At 53.8% G+C, this 21490-nt stretch overlaps 2 protein-coding genes and 1 long non-coding RNA gene across 7 annotated transcripts; 2 read left to right on the top strand and 1 right to left on the bottom strand.

The window, feature by feature from the left end:
- Window positions 1–3230: 3230 nt before the first annotated feature.
- Window positions 3231–6080, top strand: ANTKMT (adenine nucleotide translocase lysine methyltransferase). Of its 2 annotated transcripts, XM_061473705.1 has the most exons (5): window positions 3231–3437; window positions 3511–3615; window positions 4355–4495; window positions 5013–5063; window positions 5610–6080. In XM_061473705.1, the coding sequence occupies exons 1-5, from the start codon at window positions 3264–3266 to the stop codon at window positions 5811–5813; spliced, it is 675 nt and encodes a 224-aa protein (XP_061329689.1). In that variant the 5' UTR covers window positions 3231–3263; the 3' UTR covers window positions 5814–6080. The 2 variants fall into 2 exon arrangements, with proteins under 2 accessions (XP_061329689.1, XP_061329688.1); XM_061473704.1 differs by lacking the exon at window positions 5013–5063.
- LOC133279719 (uncharacterized) lies at window positions 3682–4033 on the top strand. The gene is made up of 3 exons (XR_009746959.1): window positions 3682–3790; window positions 3832–3903; window positions 3970–4033. It is a non-coding gene; the product is annotated as an uncharacterized LOC133279719 (long non-coding RNA).
- Window positions 6081–6298: 218 nt separating the features above from the next.
- Window positions 6299–21246, bottom strand: CCDC78 (coiled-coil domain containing 78). Of its 4 annotated transcripts, none has more exons than XM_061473690.1 (16): window positions 20910–21246; window positions 20749–20817; window positions 20358–20486; window positions 20083–20169; window positions 19643–19822; window positions 16076–16216; window positions 15938–15988; window positions 15210–15298; window positions 14526–14604; window positions 13321–13446; window positions 12457–12668; window positions 11622–11823; window positions 10946–10989; window positions 8854–8920; window positions 7541–7641; window positions 6299–6864 (listed from the first exon to the last, which is right to left on the bottom strand). In XM_061473690.1, the coding sequence occupies exons 1-16, from the start codon at window positions 20922–20924 to the stop codon at window positions 6759–6761; spliced, it is 1698 nt and encodes a 565-aa protein (XP_061329674.1). In that variant the 5' UTR covers window positions 20925–21246; the 3' UTR covers window positions 6299–6758. The 4 variants fall into 4 exon arrangements, with proteins under 4 accessions (XP_061329674.1, XP_061329675.1, XP_061329676.1 ...); XM_061473691.1 differs by having other exon boundaries at window positions 11652–11823; XM_061473692.1 differs by lacking the exon at window positions 15938–15988.
- Window positions 21247–21490: the final 244 nt, after the last annotated feature.

Genomic DNA, 21490 nt, shown 5'->3' with positions numbered 1-21490 from the left:
CCCTGGCACGACAGGGCACAGAGGGTGGCACTGCCGAGGTGCCCCCGTCGCTGTCCCCAGCCCTGTCGCACAAAGGCAGCGCCGTTTCCCGCCATCCCCCTCACTCCCCAAGCCTTTCCTCCCCCTCTCCTGCCCCTTCACCTTCCTCCTCCCTGGCTGCTGCCGATGAAAGCCCAAACCAGTGAATCGAGGGGCACAAAGGGGAGGCACAAAGGGGAGGCCCTCTCAGCCCCTCTGTGGCCCTCACAGCCACCCTGGGATGACCAGTCCTGTGCTGCCTTTGCTGCCCATCCTGCCCATGCTGTTCATCCTGCCTGCCCTGCCTGCTCTGCCTGCTTTGCCCACAGCACCCAGGAGCCGGCACGGGGCAGGAGGATGCTCCTGGGACCCGAGGGGGCCCCATAGGGTCAGGATGATATCCTTGGGGTTTACAGATCCTCTATAGGGGTGGATAATGTCTCTGGGACCAGGGAATGCACTATAGCCTCAGGTTTATGCCCCGGGGCCGGGCGATGGCCCATAGGGTCAATATGATGCCCTTGGGGTTTGGGAGTGCCTCATAGGGTTGGACATGCTCCTGAGACCAGAGATACATCACAGCATGAGGATGATGACCTTGGGGTTCAGGGATACCCCATAGAGTCAGGATGATCCCCTGGAGCTAGGGGAAGCCGGGTAGGATCAGAATGATGCCCTTGGGGCTTGGGGTGCCCCACAGGGTCATAATAATGCCCTTGTGGCTCAGAGATAACCCAAGGGTCAGGATGATGTCTTTGGGCCAGGGGAAAGCACAGCAGCAGATAGGATGAGGCAGTCTGGGTGTCCTCATTGGGCAGCAGAGAAGGGACCTGTTGCCCTCAGCAACAAGAGAAGCAGGAGTCTGGTGGCCCCAAGGACACTGACACCCCTCAGCCCTTCCACCCCTTGGGGAGGTGTGCCCCAAAGCCTACCATAAAGGGTTGCTTTCAGCACCCCATCTGGCTGGGTCAAAGCCAAGCCAGCAGCATCCCTCTGGCTGAAAGGGATGCTGGGGGCCTCGAAGCCCCTCACCCCGGCTCTCCTGGTCCAATACGCCTACGCCTGGTGGGTCTGGCTGCCAGCAGCTGTTGGGAAGCAGCTTTCCCAGTGCATAGTGACAAATTCCTGGCGGTTGAGGATGCTTTGCAGCCACCGCGGCCCCGCCGGGGGAAAACTGCCCTGGAAAGAGGTGAATTAAAAGCTCTTTGGCTTCAGTGGTGCACCCCAATGGTCCCCTTGCACAGTTCCCTGATATGTTGCGGACACTGCGGGCTGGGGCAGAAGTGGGATGCTCCCACCCTTCACCGTGTCCCAGGGGCCCAGCAGGGAGAGCTCAGCCCTGCCTGGGAATTGCTTCCTTAATTAATTTGCTTTGTAGCATCACGGCGGGGCCTTGGCCTGCCCCAGGGACCAGCTCATCCACACAGACCATCCTCCTCCTCCTCCTCCACAGCCCCTGCCCCCCTCTTTTCCCAGCTCCTATTTCCCCAGATTTTCTGCTCACTCTCAGCCTTAACCAGCCCCACCGGAAAATCGGAGCAATCCCCATGGCCACTGATTTGGCTGCAGCCACGTTGGGGTACGGAGGGGGAACAGCCCTAGGCAGTATCTCTGGGATCTACAGATGGTGCTTCCTCACCAGTGGAGCTGCATCGCTGCTCCTGGGCTATGTTTAATGGGGTCTGGTTGTTGTTAAGCACCCCTAGCTGCATGGTGTGGTACGAGGGTAGAGCACACGTGCGTATGTGTGCATCCTCATTCCAAGGGTGAAATATTTGGCTCCCACAAACAAACGTGAGACCAGAGTGGAAACATGTGTTTGCCTTTGGCAGCTCAACCCTTAGCCACTGCCTGTGTTGGTTCAGTGGCAAAGGGGGTCTTCAGGGAGGCTGGTGCCTTCCACAGGGCTGGGGAGGTGAGAATCCTCCTCCACAGTCACAGAAGCTCAGGCTGGTTTGTGTTGGAAGGGAACTTAAAGCTCATCCAGTTCCAACCCCCTGCCATGGGCAGGGACACCTTCCACCAGACCAGGTTGCTCCAAGCCCCGTCCAGCCTGGCCTTGAACACTGCCAGGGATGGGGCAGCCACAGCTTCTCTGGGCACCCTGTGCCAGCGCCTCAGCACCCTCACAGGGAAGAGCTTCTGCCTAAGAGCTCATCTCAGTCTCCCCTCTTGCAGGTTAAAGCCATTCCCCCTTGGCCTGTCCCTACAGGCACCTGTAAAAAGCCCCCCCAGTCCCAGTCCCCTCCACCCCAAAGCTGGGGCTGCCCACAGGTAGTCAGTGATGGATGTCCCAAAGCCCTGGAGGAGGCTGGTCACCCTGTGGGGTGCCACCAGCCACGGCAGAGACCCCTGGGGCCATCCCCATCTCCCAGGGGACACCCCAGTATGCTGCTGGAGGGGACCCCCAGGAAGCCCTGACCCAGAGGCCCGAGGAAGTCCCGGGAGGAAGGTGACAGCGGGGCCGTGCGGGCCGGGAGCTGCTGCCCTTTGTGTGCGTCTGCCCTCCTGAGCCGTCATTGTTCCCACGTTAGGGCTGGGCTGGGGGGGGGGGGGGGTGTTAATTGCGGGTGGGCAGGAGCTGTGGAGCCCAGCCCCCCCGCATCCCACAGCCTGGAATTTTCCCACAGTCGTGTCTCCCTCGCAGCAGGAAACCCACCGCCTGTGGCACGCACAGCCTTGAACAGCCGTGCACACCACTGCTCACAGCCGTCAATGACTGCACAGCCACGCGCAGCCATGTACCACTACACAAAAGCGTGCACAACCACACGCAGCTGTTCACGACCGCACACATCAGCACGCACAGCCGTGCACAGCTGCCCCAGTCTGCTCACAACCATGCACCGTGACTAGCTACGCACAGCCAATAGCAACAGCGCACAACTGCACTCAACTGTTCACAACCACGCGCACAACTGCACCCAGCGGTGCTCGCATGCACAGCCGCGGCTGCAGCCCCACAACCGTGCACAAACACGTACAGCACTGCACAGCCGCCCGCGAGCGCGCACAGCACTGCTCAGCCACAACCGACCCTGCACAACCGCACGCGTTCACGCACGGCCGCCCATGGCCACGCACGGCCCTGCACGGCCGCACCAGGCGGCGCCGCTCCTCCCGCCCCGCACACAAAGACCCGCCGGTGCGCAACGCCGCCATGTCCCTGCCGCCTCCCGGTGCAGGCCGCCTCGGCCCGGCCCCGGCGGAGGGCGGGGGCTGCGGAGCCTCCCCTTCCGGCCGCCATGGAGCCGGGGGAGCCCGGGGAGCCCGAGGAGGCAGCATGGCGCGGGCCGGGCGGGGGACCGCTGGGCGCGCGGTCGCTGCTGGAGCTGGCCGTGGCCACCGGGGTGGCTGCTTGGGCTGCCTGGGCCGTGCTGCTGATGCCCGGCTTCCGCCGGGTGCCCCTGCGGCTGCAGGTACCGCCGATGCCCCCCCCTCCCCAGCCCCGTGACCTCCCGGTACTCCCGGCGCTGACCCCGCTCTCCCCAGGTGCCCTACCAGCCCTCCGGCCCGCAGCAAGCGGCCAACGCGCTGGCGCTGCTGCGGGGACGCTCCGGGAAGACGGTGGATCTGGGATCGGGAGATGGACGGCTCGTAAGGGCGGGCAAGGGGATGCGGGAAGGACAGGGAGGGGGTTGTGCCCAGCAGGAGGATGGACGGGATCTCCCCCGAGCAGCTGCTGCCCGGCGCCTGGCTGGGCTTCTGATGGCCCTCCTGGGTGGCCCTAGATAATCCTAGACAACTCCTAGACAGTCCTAGCTGGCCCTAAGTGGTCCTAGACAAGCCCTAGATGGTGCTAGCTGGCCCTAGATGATCCTAGACAAGCCCTAGGTGCTCCTTGACAAGCTCCAGGTGGTCCTGGTGGTCTTAGACAAGCTCTAGGTGGCTGTCGACAGTCCTAGATGTCTAGGCCCAAGACTAGCCCTCGGTGGTCCTAGACAGCCCTAGGTAGTCCTGAACAGTCCTAGGTAGTCCTAAACAAGCTCCAGGTGGTCCTAGGTGGCCCTAGACAGCTCTAGACAGTTCTAGATGGTCATAGACAAGCCTTAGGTGGCCTAAGACAGTGCTAGGTGGTCATAAATAGCCTTGGACTGTGCTCTGTGGTGCTAGAGGGTCCTAGACAATCCTAGGTGGTCCTTGATGGCAACAGAAGACACCACATGCAGTGAGCAGCATGGAAAAGAACTCTAGGAGGAAGGTGCCAAGGACTGAGGCCACCCTGCCTGTGAGGAGGGGGCAAGTGGAGCTGGGACACAGCCCCTGCCCCCTGAACTGTCCCCCAGACTCGACCCTGATGTTTGTTTTAGTTGCAGCTCTCTCTGTCTCTCCTCAGGTGCTAGAGGCTTATAAGCAAGGTCTGAGACCAGCCATTGGCTACGAGCTCAATCCCTGGCTCCTGTGTCTCTCCCACTACCGGGCCTGGAAGGCTGGTTACCATGGGAAGGTTTTCTTCCTGAAGAAAGACCTGTGGAAGGTAACAGTGTCCCAAGGTGTGGCTGTGCTCAGGCCAGTGCTAGGGCTTGGTCTGCAGCCCCAGCCAGGGTTTGCTGGTGGTTGCTTGCTCCTTCCTCAACCCATGCTGCTCCCAGGAGGTGTAAAACCGTTCTCCTTCCCGGGGAACGCCAGCCTGGGCAGCCTGTGGCTGGCTGCTGGTTCAGCAGGCAGCAGTGCTTCTTCTTGGAGCAGCTTTGATGAGAGGTATGAGGTGCTGCTGACATATGGTGGCCTTCAGAGGTGTACTCCTAAAGATGCCTGCAGCCTGACCAGAGAAACCCAGCAGGGAAGGTGGATCTGGGATGATGCTGGAGGCAGGCACTTGCGAGTGGTACTGCTCCCAGTCACACCATCACATCCTCATCCCACATGTTGTGGGGCGTCTGTGCTTCCTCCAAGGTTCAGAAGATCATTCAGAAGGTGGTGAGACACTCAGTTTCCCCCTTGTCCCCCTCTGCTTGTTGCTTCTTGCATTCCCCTTTTCCATCTCTTTTAAGGTGAATCTTTCTGATTGCCACAATGTGATCGTGTTCCTGGCCCCCAGCGTGGTAAGTCTGTCCCTCACACCCTAGCTTGTTCAGAGCAAACTCCAAGGAGGGTTTTCTTAGGAAAGAGAGAGAATCTGGACAGTGGCAAAGACTCCTTAAAAGATAAGGCTCTATGAGTGGTTTGGTGCTCAGCACCATCCACATTTATAGAATCATAAAATCATTTAGGTTGGAAAAGACCTTTACCCCAGCACTGCCAAGGCTGTGTCCCTAAGTGCCACATCTATACATCTTTTGAATACCTCCAAGGACAGCGACTCCACCACTGCCCTGGGCAGCCTGTTCCAATGCCTGACCACCCTTTGGGGAAGAAACTGTTCCTAATACCCAGTCTAAACCTCCCCTGGTGCAGCCTGAGGCTGTTTCCTCTTGCCCTGTCTCTTGTTATTTGGTCCTAGTCCCAGCCATGCACAGGGCTGGCACCAGCCGTATGTTTTGGAAGGGTTGTTGGTTGATGGAGCCTGCTTGGGCCCCACCAGCCCTCCCGAGAAGCTGTCCTGTGGTCGCTGGTGGCACTGGACCACGTGGCTGTCTGTTTCTCCCCAGAAACCTCCCCTGGCTACCAAGCTCCTTGCAGAACTCCCTGATGAAGCCCGGGTGGTGGCTGGACGCTTTCCCTTCCCCTCCTGGACCCCCACCAGCACCCTTGGGCAGGGGCTGGAGCAAGTCTGGGCATATGATATGAAGAAAGTGCGGCGAGCAGTGCAGAGCAGCACAGAGGGAAGCTGGGTCCAAGAGCAGGCTCCTTAAGCCTGGCATTAAGCATTGGAGTCCTTCCAGTCCTTGGGCTCAGCTCAGAGCTGCTTGGCCAGGCTTTTGTCCCAGGGACGTGCAGGCTGGCAGTCCCTCAGTTTTCAAATGAATGGGCAGTTTGGGGGAAGCAAGGGAGGGGAAAATCAGACCTAGAAGTCCTGGAATTATTGCAGGATTTAAGGGCTAAGCCTCCAGTGCCTCCTTATGTACGTTTGCTACCCTATTCCTAGTTCAATTTTCAAAATAAACATTTGATTGGTTCTTCCCTTGAGAGTTTTGCTTTGCCTTTGAGCTGCAGGGTGCTCCTGTAGCCAGAGCTGCTCCTGGCCTCAGGCTTTGCTCTGCTGGCCCTTTGGAGGCAGCTTAGGAGGCAGTTTGTCCAGCTCCCCTCCCGCTGAAGAATCAGTTTGGTCCTGCTCACTGTGTATAATATTCCATTTTCCAGGAAAATGGAATGTAATGAAACAGGAAAAAGGGGCTTTCTCACCATAAAAGATCAGCTCACCCCCTTTCTCTAGCCTCTTAGACCAAAGTCTGGCTTGAGCCAGCCCTGGCCTTACCTCTTTGAGAGGGGAGTGAAGACAGGAGCAGAGTTAGCCCTTGGACTCCAGTCTAGGTCTGACCCAGGAGAAATGTTACCCCAGGAACGGGAACCTGGAGCCCCTCAGTAAGAAGCTGCCTGGGAACCTGACCCTGTGTCCCAGGCGTGATGTGCTCAGGGAATAGCAGAATTCCTGCTGCTGAGGGGTCAGGACAGACGCGCAGTTGTCTTGTCTCATGTTAGTGCTGTGAATTTGAGACCCGGAACACCCACGTGGTTGCCCTCGCTGTGCCTCCCAGCTCTCAGCAAGGGAAGGATATGGGCCCTAGCCAGTCCACAAAGCAGAAAGCTCCTTCCTTTGGAATGCTGCTCTTTCTGCTCTTCAGAGCCATGGTGGAGAGCTATGGTTCATGCCTGACAGTCCTGGCTCTGCGCAGTGAGTGAGTATCGGCTGCCCCAGCACTGAGCGCATGCGGCTTCCTCAGCTGGAGGATCTCCTGCTTGTACCTGCAGTGGGGAAGTAGCACCATGGTTGCCTGTGGATTCGCTATCCTGAGTGATTTGTTTAAAGGGATGCTGCACCTTGTGTTTGCCAAGGACACACAGTGTCAGTTAATGCAGAGCAGCCAGCCCAGGCACTGAGCCTGCTGGGAACTGAGTCCTGGTAGATACAAAACCAGCCTTTTCCCAGGGAAGAGGCTTTTGCCAGGTAACAGACCTGTGAGTCTGACCTGAGTTCACAGCAGGCACTGAGTCTGTGGAGTTAGAGCAGGCACAGCTGGACCATTGCTCCAACAGATGTGCTCTGCTTTTCCTCACCCTTCCTTACCCAAGCAGCTGTTCTCCCTGCTTTGGGGTATGGTGAGCCACAAAGGGAGAGAGGACTGTACAATAGGGGCTGCTGGAAGATTTCAGCTAAGAGAGGGATTGCTTCTCTTAGTTTCCAGCTAAGATTCCTCTCTTAGGTTCCTCCACAGGATGAGTGAGCACACAGGTAAGGCCAGATACTGCCCCACTGCCCTACAGAAGGAGGGCTGGTGGCAGCTGCAGCACAGCTGGATGTGCTGTGGGACATCAGCCCTGCTGCCAGTGCTGTGGGTAAGCAGTGGCTGTTGTTCCTGGAGCACAAAGAAACTTGGAGCACAAAGCAGAGAATGTGTGAAGGGGGATCCCACAATCTCACCTCGCAAGATGCTTGTCTATGTATTCCTGCAGCTCTATCACCTGCTCTTCTGCCACAATGGCCCGAGTCAGCAGCTGGCTTCTCTCCTGCTCCAAATCCTTCTAGAGGGGCAAAAACCATAGAGAAAACTGAGATGGGAGTGACCACTTCCCCATCACTCAGCTCCAATGCCACTTATCATTAGGCTACAGAAGCAACCCCAAACTGATGTGCTCAGGGAAGGGAGATGACAGTGCAGCTTTCTGCAGGCGTCATCGGCTGGGCTCCCCTCCCTCACCAGAGCACAGGCTTGGGCACCAGGGCCACCACAGCACTGCCAACTGTGATTTCCTACTCCAGAAGCTTCACAACTGGTGCGGTGGCCACTGGATTTGGCACACAGACAGCTTTCACACCTCTACACCAAAGGGAACACTTTGCAATGAACTTAACCTACCCTTTTAGACAGAACCCCAGTTGTTTTTGCACAGTGTCTCTGGGCAGTAGATGACCACCTCACCCAAGGTAACCGTACGGTCCCTGTGTCACCAGGAGGACCTGAGGTGTTTGAGCTTACTTGCAAGGTGCACAGCAGAGCCAGGAGCAGGACCTGCTCTGTGTGCAGTGCTCCACCTCTCAGTCACAGCATGTCCATTCTTTTGGCCACAAAGATACATCCAAATTGGATGTTCATCTTTACCTGACCGGACAATGGTGAAGCACTTCCTTAGGCTGCTGTGGGCAACGTGGGAGGGGTCTGGGAGCACATCTATAGCTTTGTCTACCACAGAAAAACAAACCTCTGCTTGGTTTCCAAAACCCTTTTCCCCAAGTGTGGCAGGGACCCCAGCACCAACTCCTTCCCACTGCTGCCATTAGCAGACAGCAATCCCCACCTTAGACAAGCCCACTCGTATCACCTCGGTTTCCTCCCCACGCTGGGCCAGCCCATTCCCAAGTGTGGCACAAATATCTATGTGCCCAGGGGGAACCACACTGGAAAGCTGATTCAGATGCAGCCTAGACTTGAACCAGCTTGAACACAGACACAGTTTGTTGTACAGATGCCTTAATGTTTGTGCTGAAGCACGGGAGGGACCAATATGGTCTAGCAATGAGCAGACATAAAGGTTGCTATCCTTCCAGTAGCAGGGACAGTACAGCCTTGAGAGCATCACTTGGGCTGAGGCCAAACCCACAGCAAGGCTCTATGGAAAGCTGCCCTGCTTCAAGCAGGAGCAGTGTGTTTGCCCTAGCAGCTGACTGGGGCAGCCCACCTTTGCATGTGGCTTAGGGGCAAGCTTTCATTGGGATGGGCTGTTCCAGGCCTTTACCTGGGTGGTGTCTGTGAACTCCTGGAGCTGCTTCCTGACCTCTGCCCAGCCCTCCTCATCCAGTGGCCTAGGAGGCAAAAGCAGAACTTGATCATGTCTAGACATTCAGATCCAGCCCAGCCATAGGTCACACAGCTCTGGTGAGGGGCTGGATACAACTCATGCCCATCCAACCCTAAACCCCAGTGCTCTGAACCCTTTTTTCTCCTGATGCCCCAAACTTCAGGGCATGTAGCATTGTCCCTGTGCCTGGGCACAAGAGTCACAGCCCTTCTGCCAATCTGGGATGCCACACTGCAATGGCTGGGTTTGTTCCAAGAGCACATCAATGCTCATACATCAGAGCACTCCGTACAGAAAGAACTCTTATCCTGACACTGAATTTGATGGAAACAGAGAGTGATCAATGCCAAATGCTGCCACTTTTCACGTTTCGGAGCACAAACCCACTTGTTCTGGTCACTGAGCATGATAGGTGCTGAGCAATCTGTGCAGCCCAACGTGGGAAAGTTCTTCCTCTTCTGTCCCTGCTTGAATAAGCAAGATACAGGTCACATCTGATGCTGGAGGAATTTGGGTTGTATGAAGGAAGGAATGCATTGTGCTCCAGAGCTGCGACTGCCCGAGTTCCCTCTGGTGGCTGTAGCCTCCCAGTCCAGGCACACGGGAAATCATGGCCAAGATTCCATGGGAGCAGAAGCAAAGGGAACGATAAACAGTGAAGCCACACGGCTTATTGCTAGAGATGAGAAATAGCAGGAATTATAGCTGAAGTGCTGCAGTAACACCAGCTAGAGGAGCAAAGTAACAGCATGGATAAACCCATTAGCACACAGAAAACAAATATATCAGGTGTTCAAGTCTCATGGCAGCTAAAAAGCGGCACCTCAAGAGCTAGATATATCATTAGAATTAAGGTTCTGGACTTTCTGTGTCTTATTCCTGTAGTGAGTCTGCCAAAATTAATGCATGTATTCAAGGATAGGTGCATTCATATCTATATGTTCAGGTTGGAGAAGAGAAGGCTCTGGGGAGATCTTGAAGCAGCTTCCAGTGCCTAAAAGGGCTATAAGAAACCTGGAGAGGGGGTTTGGACAAGAGCCTGTAGGGACAGGACAAGGGGGAATGGCTTTAACCTGACAGAGGGGCGATTGAGATGAGCTCTTTGGCAAAAGCTCTTCCATGTGAGGGTGCTGAGGCGCTGGCACAGGGTGCCCAGAGAAGCTGTGGCTGCCCCATCCCTGGCAGTGTTCAAGGCGAGGCTGGATGGGACTTGGAGCAACCTGGTCTAGTGGAAGGTGTCCCTGCCCATGGCAGGGGCTTGGAACTTGTGCTTTAAGTTCCCTTCCAACCCAGGCCATTCTGGGATTCTATGATTCTATAAGGACTACAACTACTTTTCAATGTGGAAAACATGGCAAAGCCTGGGTAAGGCTCAAGCTCTTCTCTGAGACTCCAGCTCAGGCACTGACTAGTCAGTGCTGGCATCCAGTTAGTGAAATACCTGACATGTTTTCTAGGGTACCAAACTTTTAAAAGGCTGAAAAATCCCAGCTCAGATTTCTTCACCGTTTCGTTCCACCTTTAGACAGATACAGTTGATAGAGTTTCAACGGAATAACAGAGCAGGGGGATGAAACCCATCAAAAAGGATCAAATAAAGGGCACGTCATGAAGCCAGGGCAAGTAGCAGGGTCACTGAAGGGATCCAGCCTAGCTTCTACATTGGATAGGTGAAGAAATAAGACCATCCCAAACTGGTGGTGTTTCACTTGCCTTCCCCAGGTTGTGTTCCACCAAAGCCCTGGGGTGTATGTTTAACTTCAGCTTCTAAAGAGATCAGTGGGACTAAAACCATGATGAAATCAAACATGAGCTTAAGAGCTTTCTTGGACCAAGGCCCAAATGACCAGCTCATTTCACCGCAGGGAACGCTGCACTGAGGTGACAGCTGGCTTTTCTTCTCAGATGAGCTCCTATCAGCTCGCTTTCTCTCTATTTATTACCATTTCCAAGTAAAGCAGAAAAGACTTCTCAATCCACACAGCAATGAGAAGTCTGAATTAGAAATATCCCAAGAATCAGCACTTACTGCTCAGGAGCCAGTGGAAAGGCTGAGGTTTCTTTCAGGCTTTTCTGAAGGCAAAGGAAGAAGAGTATTCCCATAAGCTTTAAACCATTGCAGTCTCACCACAGAACCCACCACTTTGAAGTGGCACATCATATCCTCACACTCCAACAGCCACCAGTGCTCTGGCAGGGAATGATGTGCGGTGGATTCTTAAGGTTTAGGTCTCCCATCCTCTGAACTGTTAAATAAATGCATTTTGTGCAATTCGAGAGACATGTCTCTGCCCAGGCAGGTCCAGTGGGAGGACATGGAGGTGACTGGTGGGTTTCTGACTGGGGTCTCCTGATCAGTTAGCAGAGGCATTCAAGAACAGAAAGCCTCATCCTACCCTCCCTTCTTCACCTCTTCTTTTAGCAGGGAGTGTGTCTGCTGGCCTGGCAACTCTCCCATAACATCAGCTGCTCCTCAGCCCTCCCAGAGCTCAGCAACCCCAAACCATGGGGATGCCCAACCAGTAGCTATAGCTCACCCCTACACAGCAGGGTTGAAGCAGTGAGGGGACTGCTTGGACATTCTGTCTTCTCCCAAAATGAGAAAGAGAGCAAGCACTATCCTTGCCTGTGCCGCAGGCACAGCAAACCCTCAGAGAATGCCTAATGAAGGGGGTGAATCTGGCTTGTGAGACTCTCCCCTGCACCCCGCAGAAAGCCAGCAGCACAGCCAGCACCTTCTGCAGCTCATGTAGCTGCATTTCCAGTTTTGCTTTATCCTCCCGCAGCCGGTTTAGCTCCCGCGTGGTGTTTGTCAGCAGCTCTGGGTCTGTGATGGAAAAGTGGAGCTCGGCAGGGCCACAGTCTGCAGCGGTGCTGTCTAAGGAACGGATCTGCTCTCGCTGCAGCCTGGAACATATCAGAGGGGTTAGTGCCTGGTATCTTTGGTTAGGTCACAGCACTGAGTGTTTCTGCTGCTGATGGAGGTACCATTTGCTTGAGATCTGCTGGCTTCTGGCCACCAAGAGCCAGTTCCCCTGCAAAGGATAGGCAGGAGAGCCCAGCAGTATGCATTATATTCCTGGGAGTATTTCTGAGGGGAGCTTGTCCTAGAGCTATTTGTGGCTTTTATGCCACAAGAATTTCTGCTGCTTCCCACAGCCCAAGCTGGTGAGAGCTGTGGAGCAGAGCTGAGAGCACTGCAGGAGCAGGCTGGGAGGCAGGAGTTATTTGTGGTACCTCTGCCTTTCCACACCATTCAACGTGGAATCACTTTCTCACCCTAAATTTGACACAGTAGAAACATATGTGCAAAGCAGCTCCAAGGTGTTCAGAGCACCCTGAGGTGCAGCTGGAAACACCTTGCTCCTGGCTTGTCAAGAGCAGGGAGATCAACATGTATTCCAGATCCTCTGCTCCATCTCGGAGCCCTGTTTGCCTCTGTCCCCACCACCGGTCTGGGTGGTCCAGGGCACTTCCACTTGGGCCTTTGCAGCAAGCAGAAGAGACAGAGGAAACCCAGACCCTGGGGCTTAGCCCTACCTGTAAGCAATGAGCAGGTTCTCATGCTTCTTGACCAAGTCCTTCATGCGTTTCTTGTAGCCACGTGCTGCACTGGCTAGCTGCTCCTCCCGAGCCCTGTAGGAAGCCCTGATGTCCTTCAGCATGCTGTCCACAAAGCGTTTCATGGGAACATGAGCAGCTGGGGCCTTGCTAGGCTCCATGACATTGCTGGATTTGCTGTCCATGAAGTCCTTTGAACATACAGAGAAAGACATCTAGGTGATCGAGTCATTCCCTAAGGCATGTAACCTATTTCCCACAGAGAAGCTCCAGGCATTTATATGCTCACAGCACAGAGGATAAGGCATATCTTCCATTTTCAAAGAGCTGGAAAGACTAATAAACTTCCATCATGGACCTTCAAGACAAAGAAGGCATCAGTGCTGTACCAGATGTACATCTGTACTGTACTGTATCCCTGCCTAGGAAAACACAAGTTGGTGTTGGGAGTTATCTTTTCTAGTCCATTCCCTTTCCCACTCTCTCTGCTAGCTAGGGCATGGTTCAACATTGCTCTGTTGGGAATTAAACTATTCTTAACATTAAAGATTCCTTTGCTGAGTGTCCTGATCCATCACCACACTGTGTTCTTTGGTACCAGCCTTCTCCCAGCACAGCAGCTCTTGCCAAAGCCTGCTCACAGCTAACTAGGGGGATGGACAGAGGGGGGCTGGAATCTCCTCCCCCAGGCCAAGACAAGGGTACAGAGTCCCCTTCCAGCTGCAAGCATTGGCTCCCCAAGCCCCACAGCCAGCAGGAAGGGGAAACAGCCTGCAAGAAGAGGTCAGACAGAGCAGAAGGGCTTTCCCTGCAAGAAGAGCCCCTGGGGCTGGGAGTACCCACCGCCACGTCCTTGATGTACTGCACCAGCCGGGAGCGATATTCCTCATTCAGCTCCTTCAGATGGAGCTGCAGCTGAGAGTTCTCCGCCTCCACCTCTTGGAGCTGGCTCTGGGAGCTGAGCAGCACCTAGGCACAGCAAACATGCTCACTCCTGCTCTCATCCTCTGGCCACACAAGGGGCACTAAAAAGCCCCATTAGAGATGGGTGACTTCATTGCCAAATATCCAGCTGCATTAGAGCTGAGAAGGACCTGGATTTTCACAGGATCCCACTGGAAATGTTCATTATCTCTATTCCCCTGCTACCTGCTGTCATTTACAACCCCCCTCTGCCTTGTGATTACACCAGCTCTTACTAAACAGCAGTGAACAAAATTCCTCCCACCACCTGTGGCAAACAGCACCTTCCACCAGCACTGCACCCCTGCAGAAGCAAACAAGAATGAGCAGCAGGTGGAGAGAGGGGATTCTCCCGCTCTGCTGTGCTCTGGGAGACACCCCCCCCCCCCGCAGTCCTGATCCAGCTTTGGGGCAACAGCATAAGAGGGATGTGGAGCTGTTGGAGAGAGTTCAGAGGAAGCCACGGAGATGCTGCGAGGGCTGAAGCAGCTCTGCTCTGGAGCCAGGCTGAGAGAGCTGGGCTTGTTCAGCCTGGAGAAGAGAAGGCTCCTTAAGGGGAGACCTTAGAGCAGATCCAGTGCCTAAAAGGGCTACAAGAAACCTGGAGAGGGGCTTTGGACAAGGGCCTGTAGGGACAGGACAAGGGGGAATGGCTTTAACCTGACAGAGGGGAGACTGAGGTGAGAAGTTCTTCCCTGTGAGGGCGCTGAGGCGCTGGCACAGGGTGCCCAGAGAAGCTGTGGCTGCCCCATCCCTGGCAGTGTTCAAGGCCAGGTTGGACGGGGCTTGGAGCAACCTGGCTGGTGGAAGGTGTCCCTGCCCATGGCAGGGGGTTGGAACTGGATGTGCTTTAAGGCCCCTTAAACCCAAACCATTCCATGATTCTATGATTCTATGAAGCAGTGCAGGGCGAAGCACCTTGATATGACAAACTCCCTGGAGAAGGAAATGTGTTGGAATACCTCAATACAAGACATCCACCCCCTGCTACCTCCAGGAGAAGCTCATGGTGCCCAGGAGGAGCTGATGAGCAGAGACAGTCCTGGAGCCAGGGTGCCAGGGGCTGGAGGGAATCCTGCCCTTACCGCTGACTGCTCCGCCAGCTTGCGCTGGGTGTCCCCAGTCGTGCACTTTGCCTCCTGCAGCTCCTTCCCCATTGCCATCCTGGACACACAGGAAGAAGCTGTGTTTATTTTAAGTCCCCAAAGTTCTCTGTAGGTCCAACAGAGACAGTTTTGAGCAGGAAGTCACTACAGGATGACAGAAATCTCTCTGCAGCAGATGCCAGCTCCCAGATGTGTGCCAGCCAGCAGCCACAGAGCCCTCACAGCCAAAGCTGACTATCTTCCCCAGTCAGAGGGTCTAGTTCTGTAGTGTCCCTGCTGGGGCAGCCTTTGCTGGGACACCGACCTCATCCCAGCCTGTCAATGGAAGAACAGCCATGGGGGCAAGGGCTGAGGCTGGGTTCATCTTTGGGCTGTCACACAGGTGCTGTGTGCATCACAGAAGGTGGATTTTCAGAGTTGCATAGGCCAGTTGAGTACTTAAACACAACCCACTTCTAAGCAGGCAGTTAACCCTCTAAAGATTGTTGTAAACATCAGGTTTTGCTTCCAGGCCTCGCTTCTCCCAAAAGCGAATCACCATTTCCCACCTTGTACCCCACCAAAGGCAGGCTGTCTCCTCTCCTGTTCCCAAGGATCAAATTCAGCTGCAATAAGCTCCATAAATGCCCAGTCAAACAGAAGGATGTGCCCTCAAACACTCACACTCTCTCTTCCATCTTCTGTTGCTGCAAATCATAGGTTTTCTTCAGTTTTTCAAGCTCCACTTTTATGTTATCCTGGTTTCCAAGCAACTGAGGGACAAACGAAGAGGAAGATGAGACAGAGGACTGAGCTAAGAGGGATTCGTGAAGGGGGAAGAAGTGAGGACAGCCTCCAGCTGAGCAGTGACATACTGGGGAAAGGACAGATTTCACTGGGAGTGACCAGCTCTGTAGGACATCAGAGGCTGTGTGTGATCTGGAGACAGGGCACACATGCTTCTCTCCCAGAGGAAATTCTCACACCGAGAGTCAGATTCCCAGCAGGAGCTGGTGGCAAAGCCTAAGCTGGTTTTTCATGGGCTGCAGATGGGAAGGAGGCAGGGAGCATTTCTGTGCTCCCAGCTTTGGGTGCTTTGTCATCCCCATCTTTCTCAAGTATTGGCAAGAAGAAAAGAAGTAGGTGTTCTCTGCACTTGTTGGCTTCTAAACCTCTGCCTCTGTTTAGCAAGGGGAAATGAGGGAACCACAACTGCCCTCTCTCAGCTTCTGCCTGCACAAGATCATTGTAGTATCATTTTTCAACTGCACTGCTTAAAAAATAATAACTTATAATCAATCAAGGCATCATTGAACAAAATTCAAGTTAGCACAAGGAGGTGCAAGCCACAGTTGGAATAAATTCCCCCTCTTCTTCCCCAAGGATCTGGCACCAGACCCCCACACACTCACTTTTTTTTCCAGTTTTTGTTGCTCATGTTCAGAGGCAGGAACATCTTCTGGCTGGTTTTAGTAAGAGACCAAAGAAGGTGCCTGTTAGACCCTTGTTCTCCAAGGAGCTGGTGGCAGGGCAGAGAGGTCCGTCCTTACCTTCACCTTCTGAGCGGACAGGGGACGCACCGTTGCCCTCACTCTTCCCAGCTCAGCAAAGGCTTCACCAGCCACAGCAGGGGAGCGGTTGGCATTGGCCAGGTTGAGCAGCTCTCGGCTGAGCGCTTCATTCTTCATGACCTGCCAGGTCAAACAAGAAGAGAAGAGCTTCTGAAATGCTGCCTCTCCAGCTCTGCAGTGTCTGTTCAGCACATACCTGCTGCTCTTGGTGTGTGCACAAGGCAGGCACTCGCATCCCCTCCTGAAAGCAAGCTTTATTCTTAGTTGTCTCATATATGTCCAAAGATACCAATGATTTTCTAATCCTCATGGAAATGCAGGATGCCATCATAGATTAATAGAGTCATGGAATGGTTTGGGTTGGAAAGGACCTTCAGATCATCCAGTTCCAACCCCCTGCCATGGGCAGGGACACCTTCCACTAGACCAGGTTGCTCCAAGCCCCTGTGTCCAACCTGGCCTTGAATACTGCCACGGATGGGGCAGCCACAGCTTCTCTGGGCACCCTGTGCCAGCATCTCAGCACCCTCACAGAGAAGAACTTCTGCCTTATACCTAACCTGAACTTCCCCTATTTCAGTTTAAGCCCATTCCCCCCTTGTCCTATTGCTAAAGTCCCTGATGAAGACTTGCTCCCCAGCATTCATTGCCAGGCATCAGGATTATTCACATGGAACTTTTCTCCCTCTGCCCATATCATCCTGGCATTGAAATCCGCAGCACAGTGCCAGCCCAGCCCAGCTCTGCCACCCCCCCTCCATCCTGACCTCCATCCTCCGTCCTCACTCTACCCCTGCACCCTCCGCACAGCTCCCCAGCGCTTCAGCCACATGTTTCTCCACGCAACAGCTTTGAACAGCGCTTGACTCTGTGTGTAAGAGAAGGGCCAAATCATCCATCCATCCATCCATCCATCCATCCATCCATCCATCCATCCATCCATCCATCCATCCAGGCTGCCACCAGCCAGCTAATTCCAGGTTTGTTTGAATGCAACCCCCCAGCAGCAGCCAGCCCACAGCACCATGTGGGCAGCGAGATTTAAAGTGCTGCTGGTGTGACGTGACACATTTCCAAAAGATAAAGAGGATCTGAATGAGAAAGGCTCTGTTACAGGTGATCTGGAAGGAACACTGGGGGAATTCATGTCTCACGGGAGGGTTTCTATGTTGATAACAAAGCTTTGATGGGGTTTATGACTGGGGACAAGCTTGAGTAATTGTTACCATGGCAGTGAATCGGGGAGGATGGGATACAGAGGTCATCTGAGTCATCCGTGGAGAGAATAGCTTATCAAAAGATAGCACAGGGTGGGCTGAGGGGGAGAGAGGAGAAAGAAGGCTGACAAAGAGGTGAGATATACAGCTGTGAAAATTGACAGCTACGCAGAGACAGGCTGCTTGCTCTCCAACCGAAAATGATCCAGCTGCAGCTGCCTGCCCTGACAATTCGATCAGAGGGGGGGGACACAGGCGCAGAAATACCAGCCTGGTGAAAGAAAGAGGCAGTCCCAGGTTTGGAATGGGCATTGCTGCATTCTCTGTGCTCCCAAGCCTGGCCTGGCTCCAGGGAAAACCCCAGCGTGGAACCAGTTTGCAGCCAGTTGGGTTCCCTTCACAGCCTCACTTTGTACTGCCGCAGACGGCGTGAGCCTGTGGAACAAAGGAGAAGGAGGAAACGGAGAGTCAAGGAAAGGTCACAGGCTTGAAAAGGAAGAATTTACAACGAGTTAGAAAACAGGCACAAAGTGCCTGGCTGGCATCTTCTGGAAGGCACTTCCCCCGGGACAGGCAAGGCCAGCTCCCTGCTCCTTTGCCCAGGACGATGTGTGAATCAAACCATACAATGAGCACTGAGGACAATCCAGAGGCTCTCACTGCTCCTGTACAAGGGACCATGAATGAGCTTGCCGAGCTGCTGCTGCGCCAAGCAGCCATGACAACATATTGGCAAGGTCACAAGTAGCACTTGTAATTGGGAATGTGTAAAAGCTTCATTGTCTCCCCCGAAGAGCGCTGGGGAAGGGGAGGGGGCAGAACCACAGGCTGCTTTTCCCATTTCCTTTGGGAAAGTCCACACTGGGAAAATAATGAGCAAGAGGCCCATGCCATGACAAGTCCCAGCCTGCCAAGTTGGAGCCTCTTTCGCTTCAGGCAGGGATAGTTGGTAGTCAGAGCCAAGAAACTGGGGGGAAGCCCTCAGCCTACCAATTACAACCAAGGATTCATGTTTGGCTTCTGGACCCTGCTCCACCACCTCTTCAGGATGACTGAACCCAGGTGCTTTCACTCTCTTAAACATTCCAGGATCCATGTGAAGCCAATGTGTTATTACTGCTAACCTGCTAAACCCATCATTGAGAGAGATCAGCCACCTCAAAATCCCATTTTTGACAAACACATTGCACCCCCTTGGGGACAAGAAGCAGCTGAGACTGCTGAAGGCTGAGCTGCTCCCTGGTGAGCCTGGCAGTACCGTGTCCCAGCAGCGTGCTGCCTTGCTGGCAGTCAGCTGCACGCATGCTGCCTCGTGCTCTGGCAGGACTAGGGGGCAGGTTCACACCCCTGCAAGAGCTGAGCTTGCCTCCTCCTAAGACATCTCCATTTCTCAGCTTATGGGAGACAAGTGATAGCTTCATGAGCCACTAACTTGCTTATTTGCAACGGGTTGATGATGATCACATATCCTTAGAGCTCTCTCGAGCAAAGCTCCCCACAAAACCAGACCAGACACTGCCAAAACCAGCATGTCTGGGCCCAGCCCCACATCTTCCCATCACAGCTCTGCACAGGGCCAGCATGGGAAACCAGGTCATTTGGCTGAAGCAGCTAAACTGTCTGCTGGGGGAGGGAGGCAGGAGAGTGTCAGTCATTCAATCCAATTCAAAAAGAAGGAGAGAGCAGGAGGGGGAGAGGGAGGGGAGAGAGGAGCAGCTATTCTTGCCAAAGAATTGCACAAATCGGAGTCCAAATAACTTCATTAATAATTGCTAAACTAACAGTCATCAGGAAATTTACTATATTTTAAGGAGCAATCAGAAAACTTGCTTATATTCAGTGTTTTACTAAACTTGCTGACCCCAAAAACCTCCAGGGCCCTTCCCGCAGCTGTCAGAAATGAGAGTGACTACAAGCAGTTCACGTGCAGCCTGCTCAAGCCATGCAGAAGGAAAGGGAAACAAAGCGTGCTGGCAGTCAGGAGGGACCTGCAGCGTGCACCCAGACCAGCCCTGCAGTGACCCCCTTGGTACTGCTGGAGACAGGCCTTGGGATGGAGTGAAGAGAGGAGGACTCTGACAGCGGGGTGCCTGCACGAGCACAAGGTCAGAGTGGGCTCAGCACTGTCCCTGCTGAGCAGAGCAGGTTCTGCAAGCCCTGTGAGAAGGTGATCAATCACCTTCCATGAGCCTGAAAATGAACCCGTACCCAAGCTCCTCTGGCCCACAGCTGACAAACCATTCTGGACCCAAGCTATGTTACATAACCCAAAGCCAAGCTGTGTGTAGATTGGGTGAACTGGAGAGCACCAGAGTGAACAGTGTCTCACCTCCTGGTCCAGCTCTTTGCCTAGGGCTAGGTAATTGCTTTTCAGAATGATGTACTCATCCGCCAGCTCCTTCCGGCTGGTCTCCAGGGCACGCAGGCCTTCCCGCAAGGCATCTTGCTCCCCAGTGACCTTCTCATTGCAGATCTCCAGCTCCAGCACACGGGTCTCCAGGACCAGGATCTGCAGAGGGGAGGCAGCAGAATTAGACTGTGGCAGAGATTAGCAGCAGGGTATTTATTTGGCCAAATAGGTTCTGGACATGCTATGACTTAAAGAGAGATGAGTGTCATGTGAGTTTCTGGCCATTGAGGAGGAATCCCTTGCTTTAGCTAAAGCTAAGAGAATATGCCAAGCAAAATAAAGACGGATGTGCAACAGACTGCAGTTCTGGGTAAAGGTGTTGGCAGAGCTGAAACCAACTACTTCAAACTTTGGGATACCATGTTCTTCAGTTCAAAGTTCTCTGTCTCGTACTGCTCCTTCATTTTGTTTGTCTCGATCTGAAGATCAACGAGGCCTTTGGAAATCTAGGAGAGAGAAAGTATAGTACAAAGCCATGGATCCTGAGGCCAACACACTGTTCCAACAAGGAATTTGAGCACAACACACACTACCCCTAGAAAGAGGCATTTCCCACCAGGTTTTCCACCACAGGTCTATTGGTCTCATGTGGCTTCATGGCTGTTCTCTCCAGCTCCCCAGGTATTTGTTTTACCTTCAGTTTTTCCTCTTCACTGAAGCCCATTCTGGCTGACAGATCTGGTTTGGAGCCAGCCAGCTTCCCCATCCTCTCAGGCAGGTCTCCGAGCCATCCCAACCTCTCATCCCCATCCTGCAGCTGCACCTAGGGACACACAACAACTCCCACAGCTGGTGTCAGCCAGCAGAGCCCTCTGCTCCCATCGCAGCACTGTTGGAAAAGCACAACACATCCAGCTGTTTGGAGCCTGAACAGACTGCAGATGGGATTTTTAGCTGCCATTTTCCACCTACAATTCAGATTTCATTTGCAGAATGCTGGTTCCATGAGCTAGGAAAAGGCTGCAGCCCTTCATACTTAGATTTTTATTAGCAAGACATTGCATGTGTTCTGTCAGAGTACTTACATTCTCCTTCTCTGCAACAATTCCAAAATCCATGTGCTTGGAGGCCAAGGTCAACTTGCAGGGCAGCGACTGAAAAGCAAAGGCAGGATCTAAGGATCTCTATGGCACCAAATCTCCCCTTGAGGTCCGGCACAAGCCACGTTGCTATCAACTTTGGTTACCAGAGGGTGCGGCATCCACCTGGGGTTTAAGGTGGAGCCAGTTATTACAGTCACCCCAGCAGGTGTGTGTGTATGCCTTTGCTAGAGGCAAAGAAATGATGCTTGTCAAGAGGCTTCTGTATTCATGAGACATCACATGGCAGAGACTGAAACAAGAGGCTTAGCAGATACCTTCAGTGAAGCAATACTGCTAGCTGGGAGGTACCACTCTGTATTAAGGACCATTCCTAAAATCCAGATGTAGGGATGGCCTTCATCTCTATTGCAGGCATCTTTAGAGAATTTAAGATATGATTAACTCATTAATTAAACCATTCATCCAACCACCCAGCAGCATCTGTCAACTTGTTTCCAAGTTCTCTCGATCTCTGCCATCCTCTTATCTCTGTGCCAATGAGCCATCCAAAGGGTACCAGGGTGTTCAAGAATTGCCAGTTCTTCATCTCCTCACTTCAGGCTCATTATTGCTGCTATTTCTGGAGAGTGGGTGAGTTTAGGTAAGAACCTGTCACAGAAGGAAAACTTGATTCTGAAGAACTCCTTAGTACCTGTCAAAGCTAAGAGGAGAGAAGAGGGAGAGA

This window comes from Pezoporus flaviventris, unplaced genomic scaffold (assembly GCF_033815535.1).
Source record: "Pezoporus flaviventris isolate CSIRO_AGI_PZ_B2104156 unplaced genomic scaffold, CSIRO_AGI_Pfla_v1 ptg000078l, whole genome shotgun sequence".
Classification (NCBI taxonomy): domain Eukaryota; kingdom Metazoa; phylum Chordata; class Aves; order Psittaciformes; family Psittacidae; genus Pezoporus; species Pezoporus flaviventris.
The sequence above is the reverse complement of the archived record's forward strand: the minus strand, read 5'-3'. Positions and strand labels throughout refer to the sequence as shown.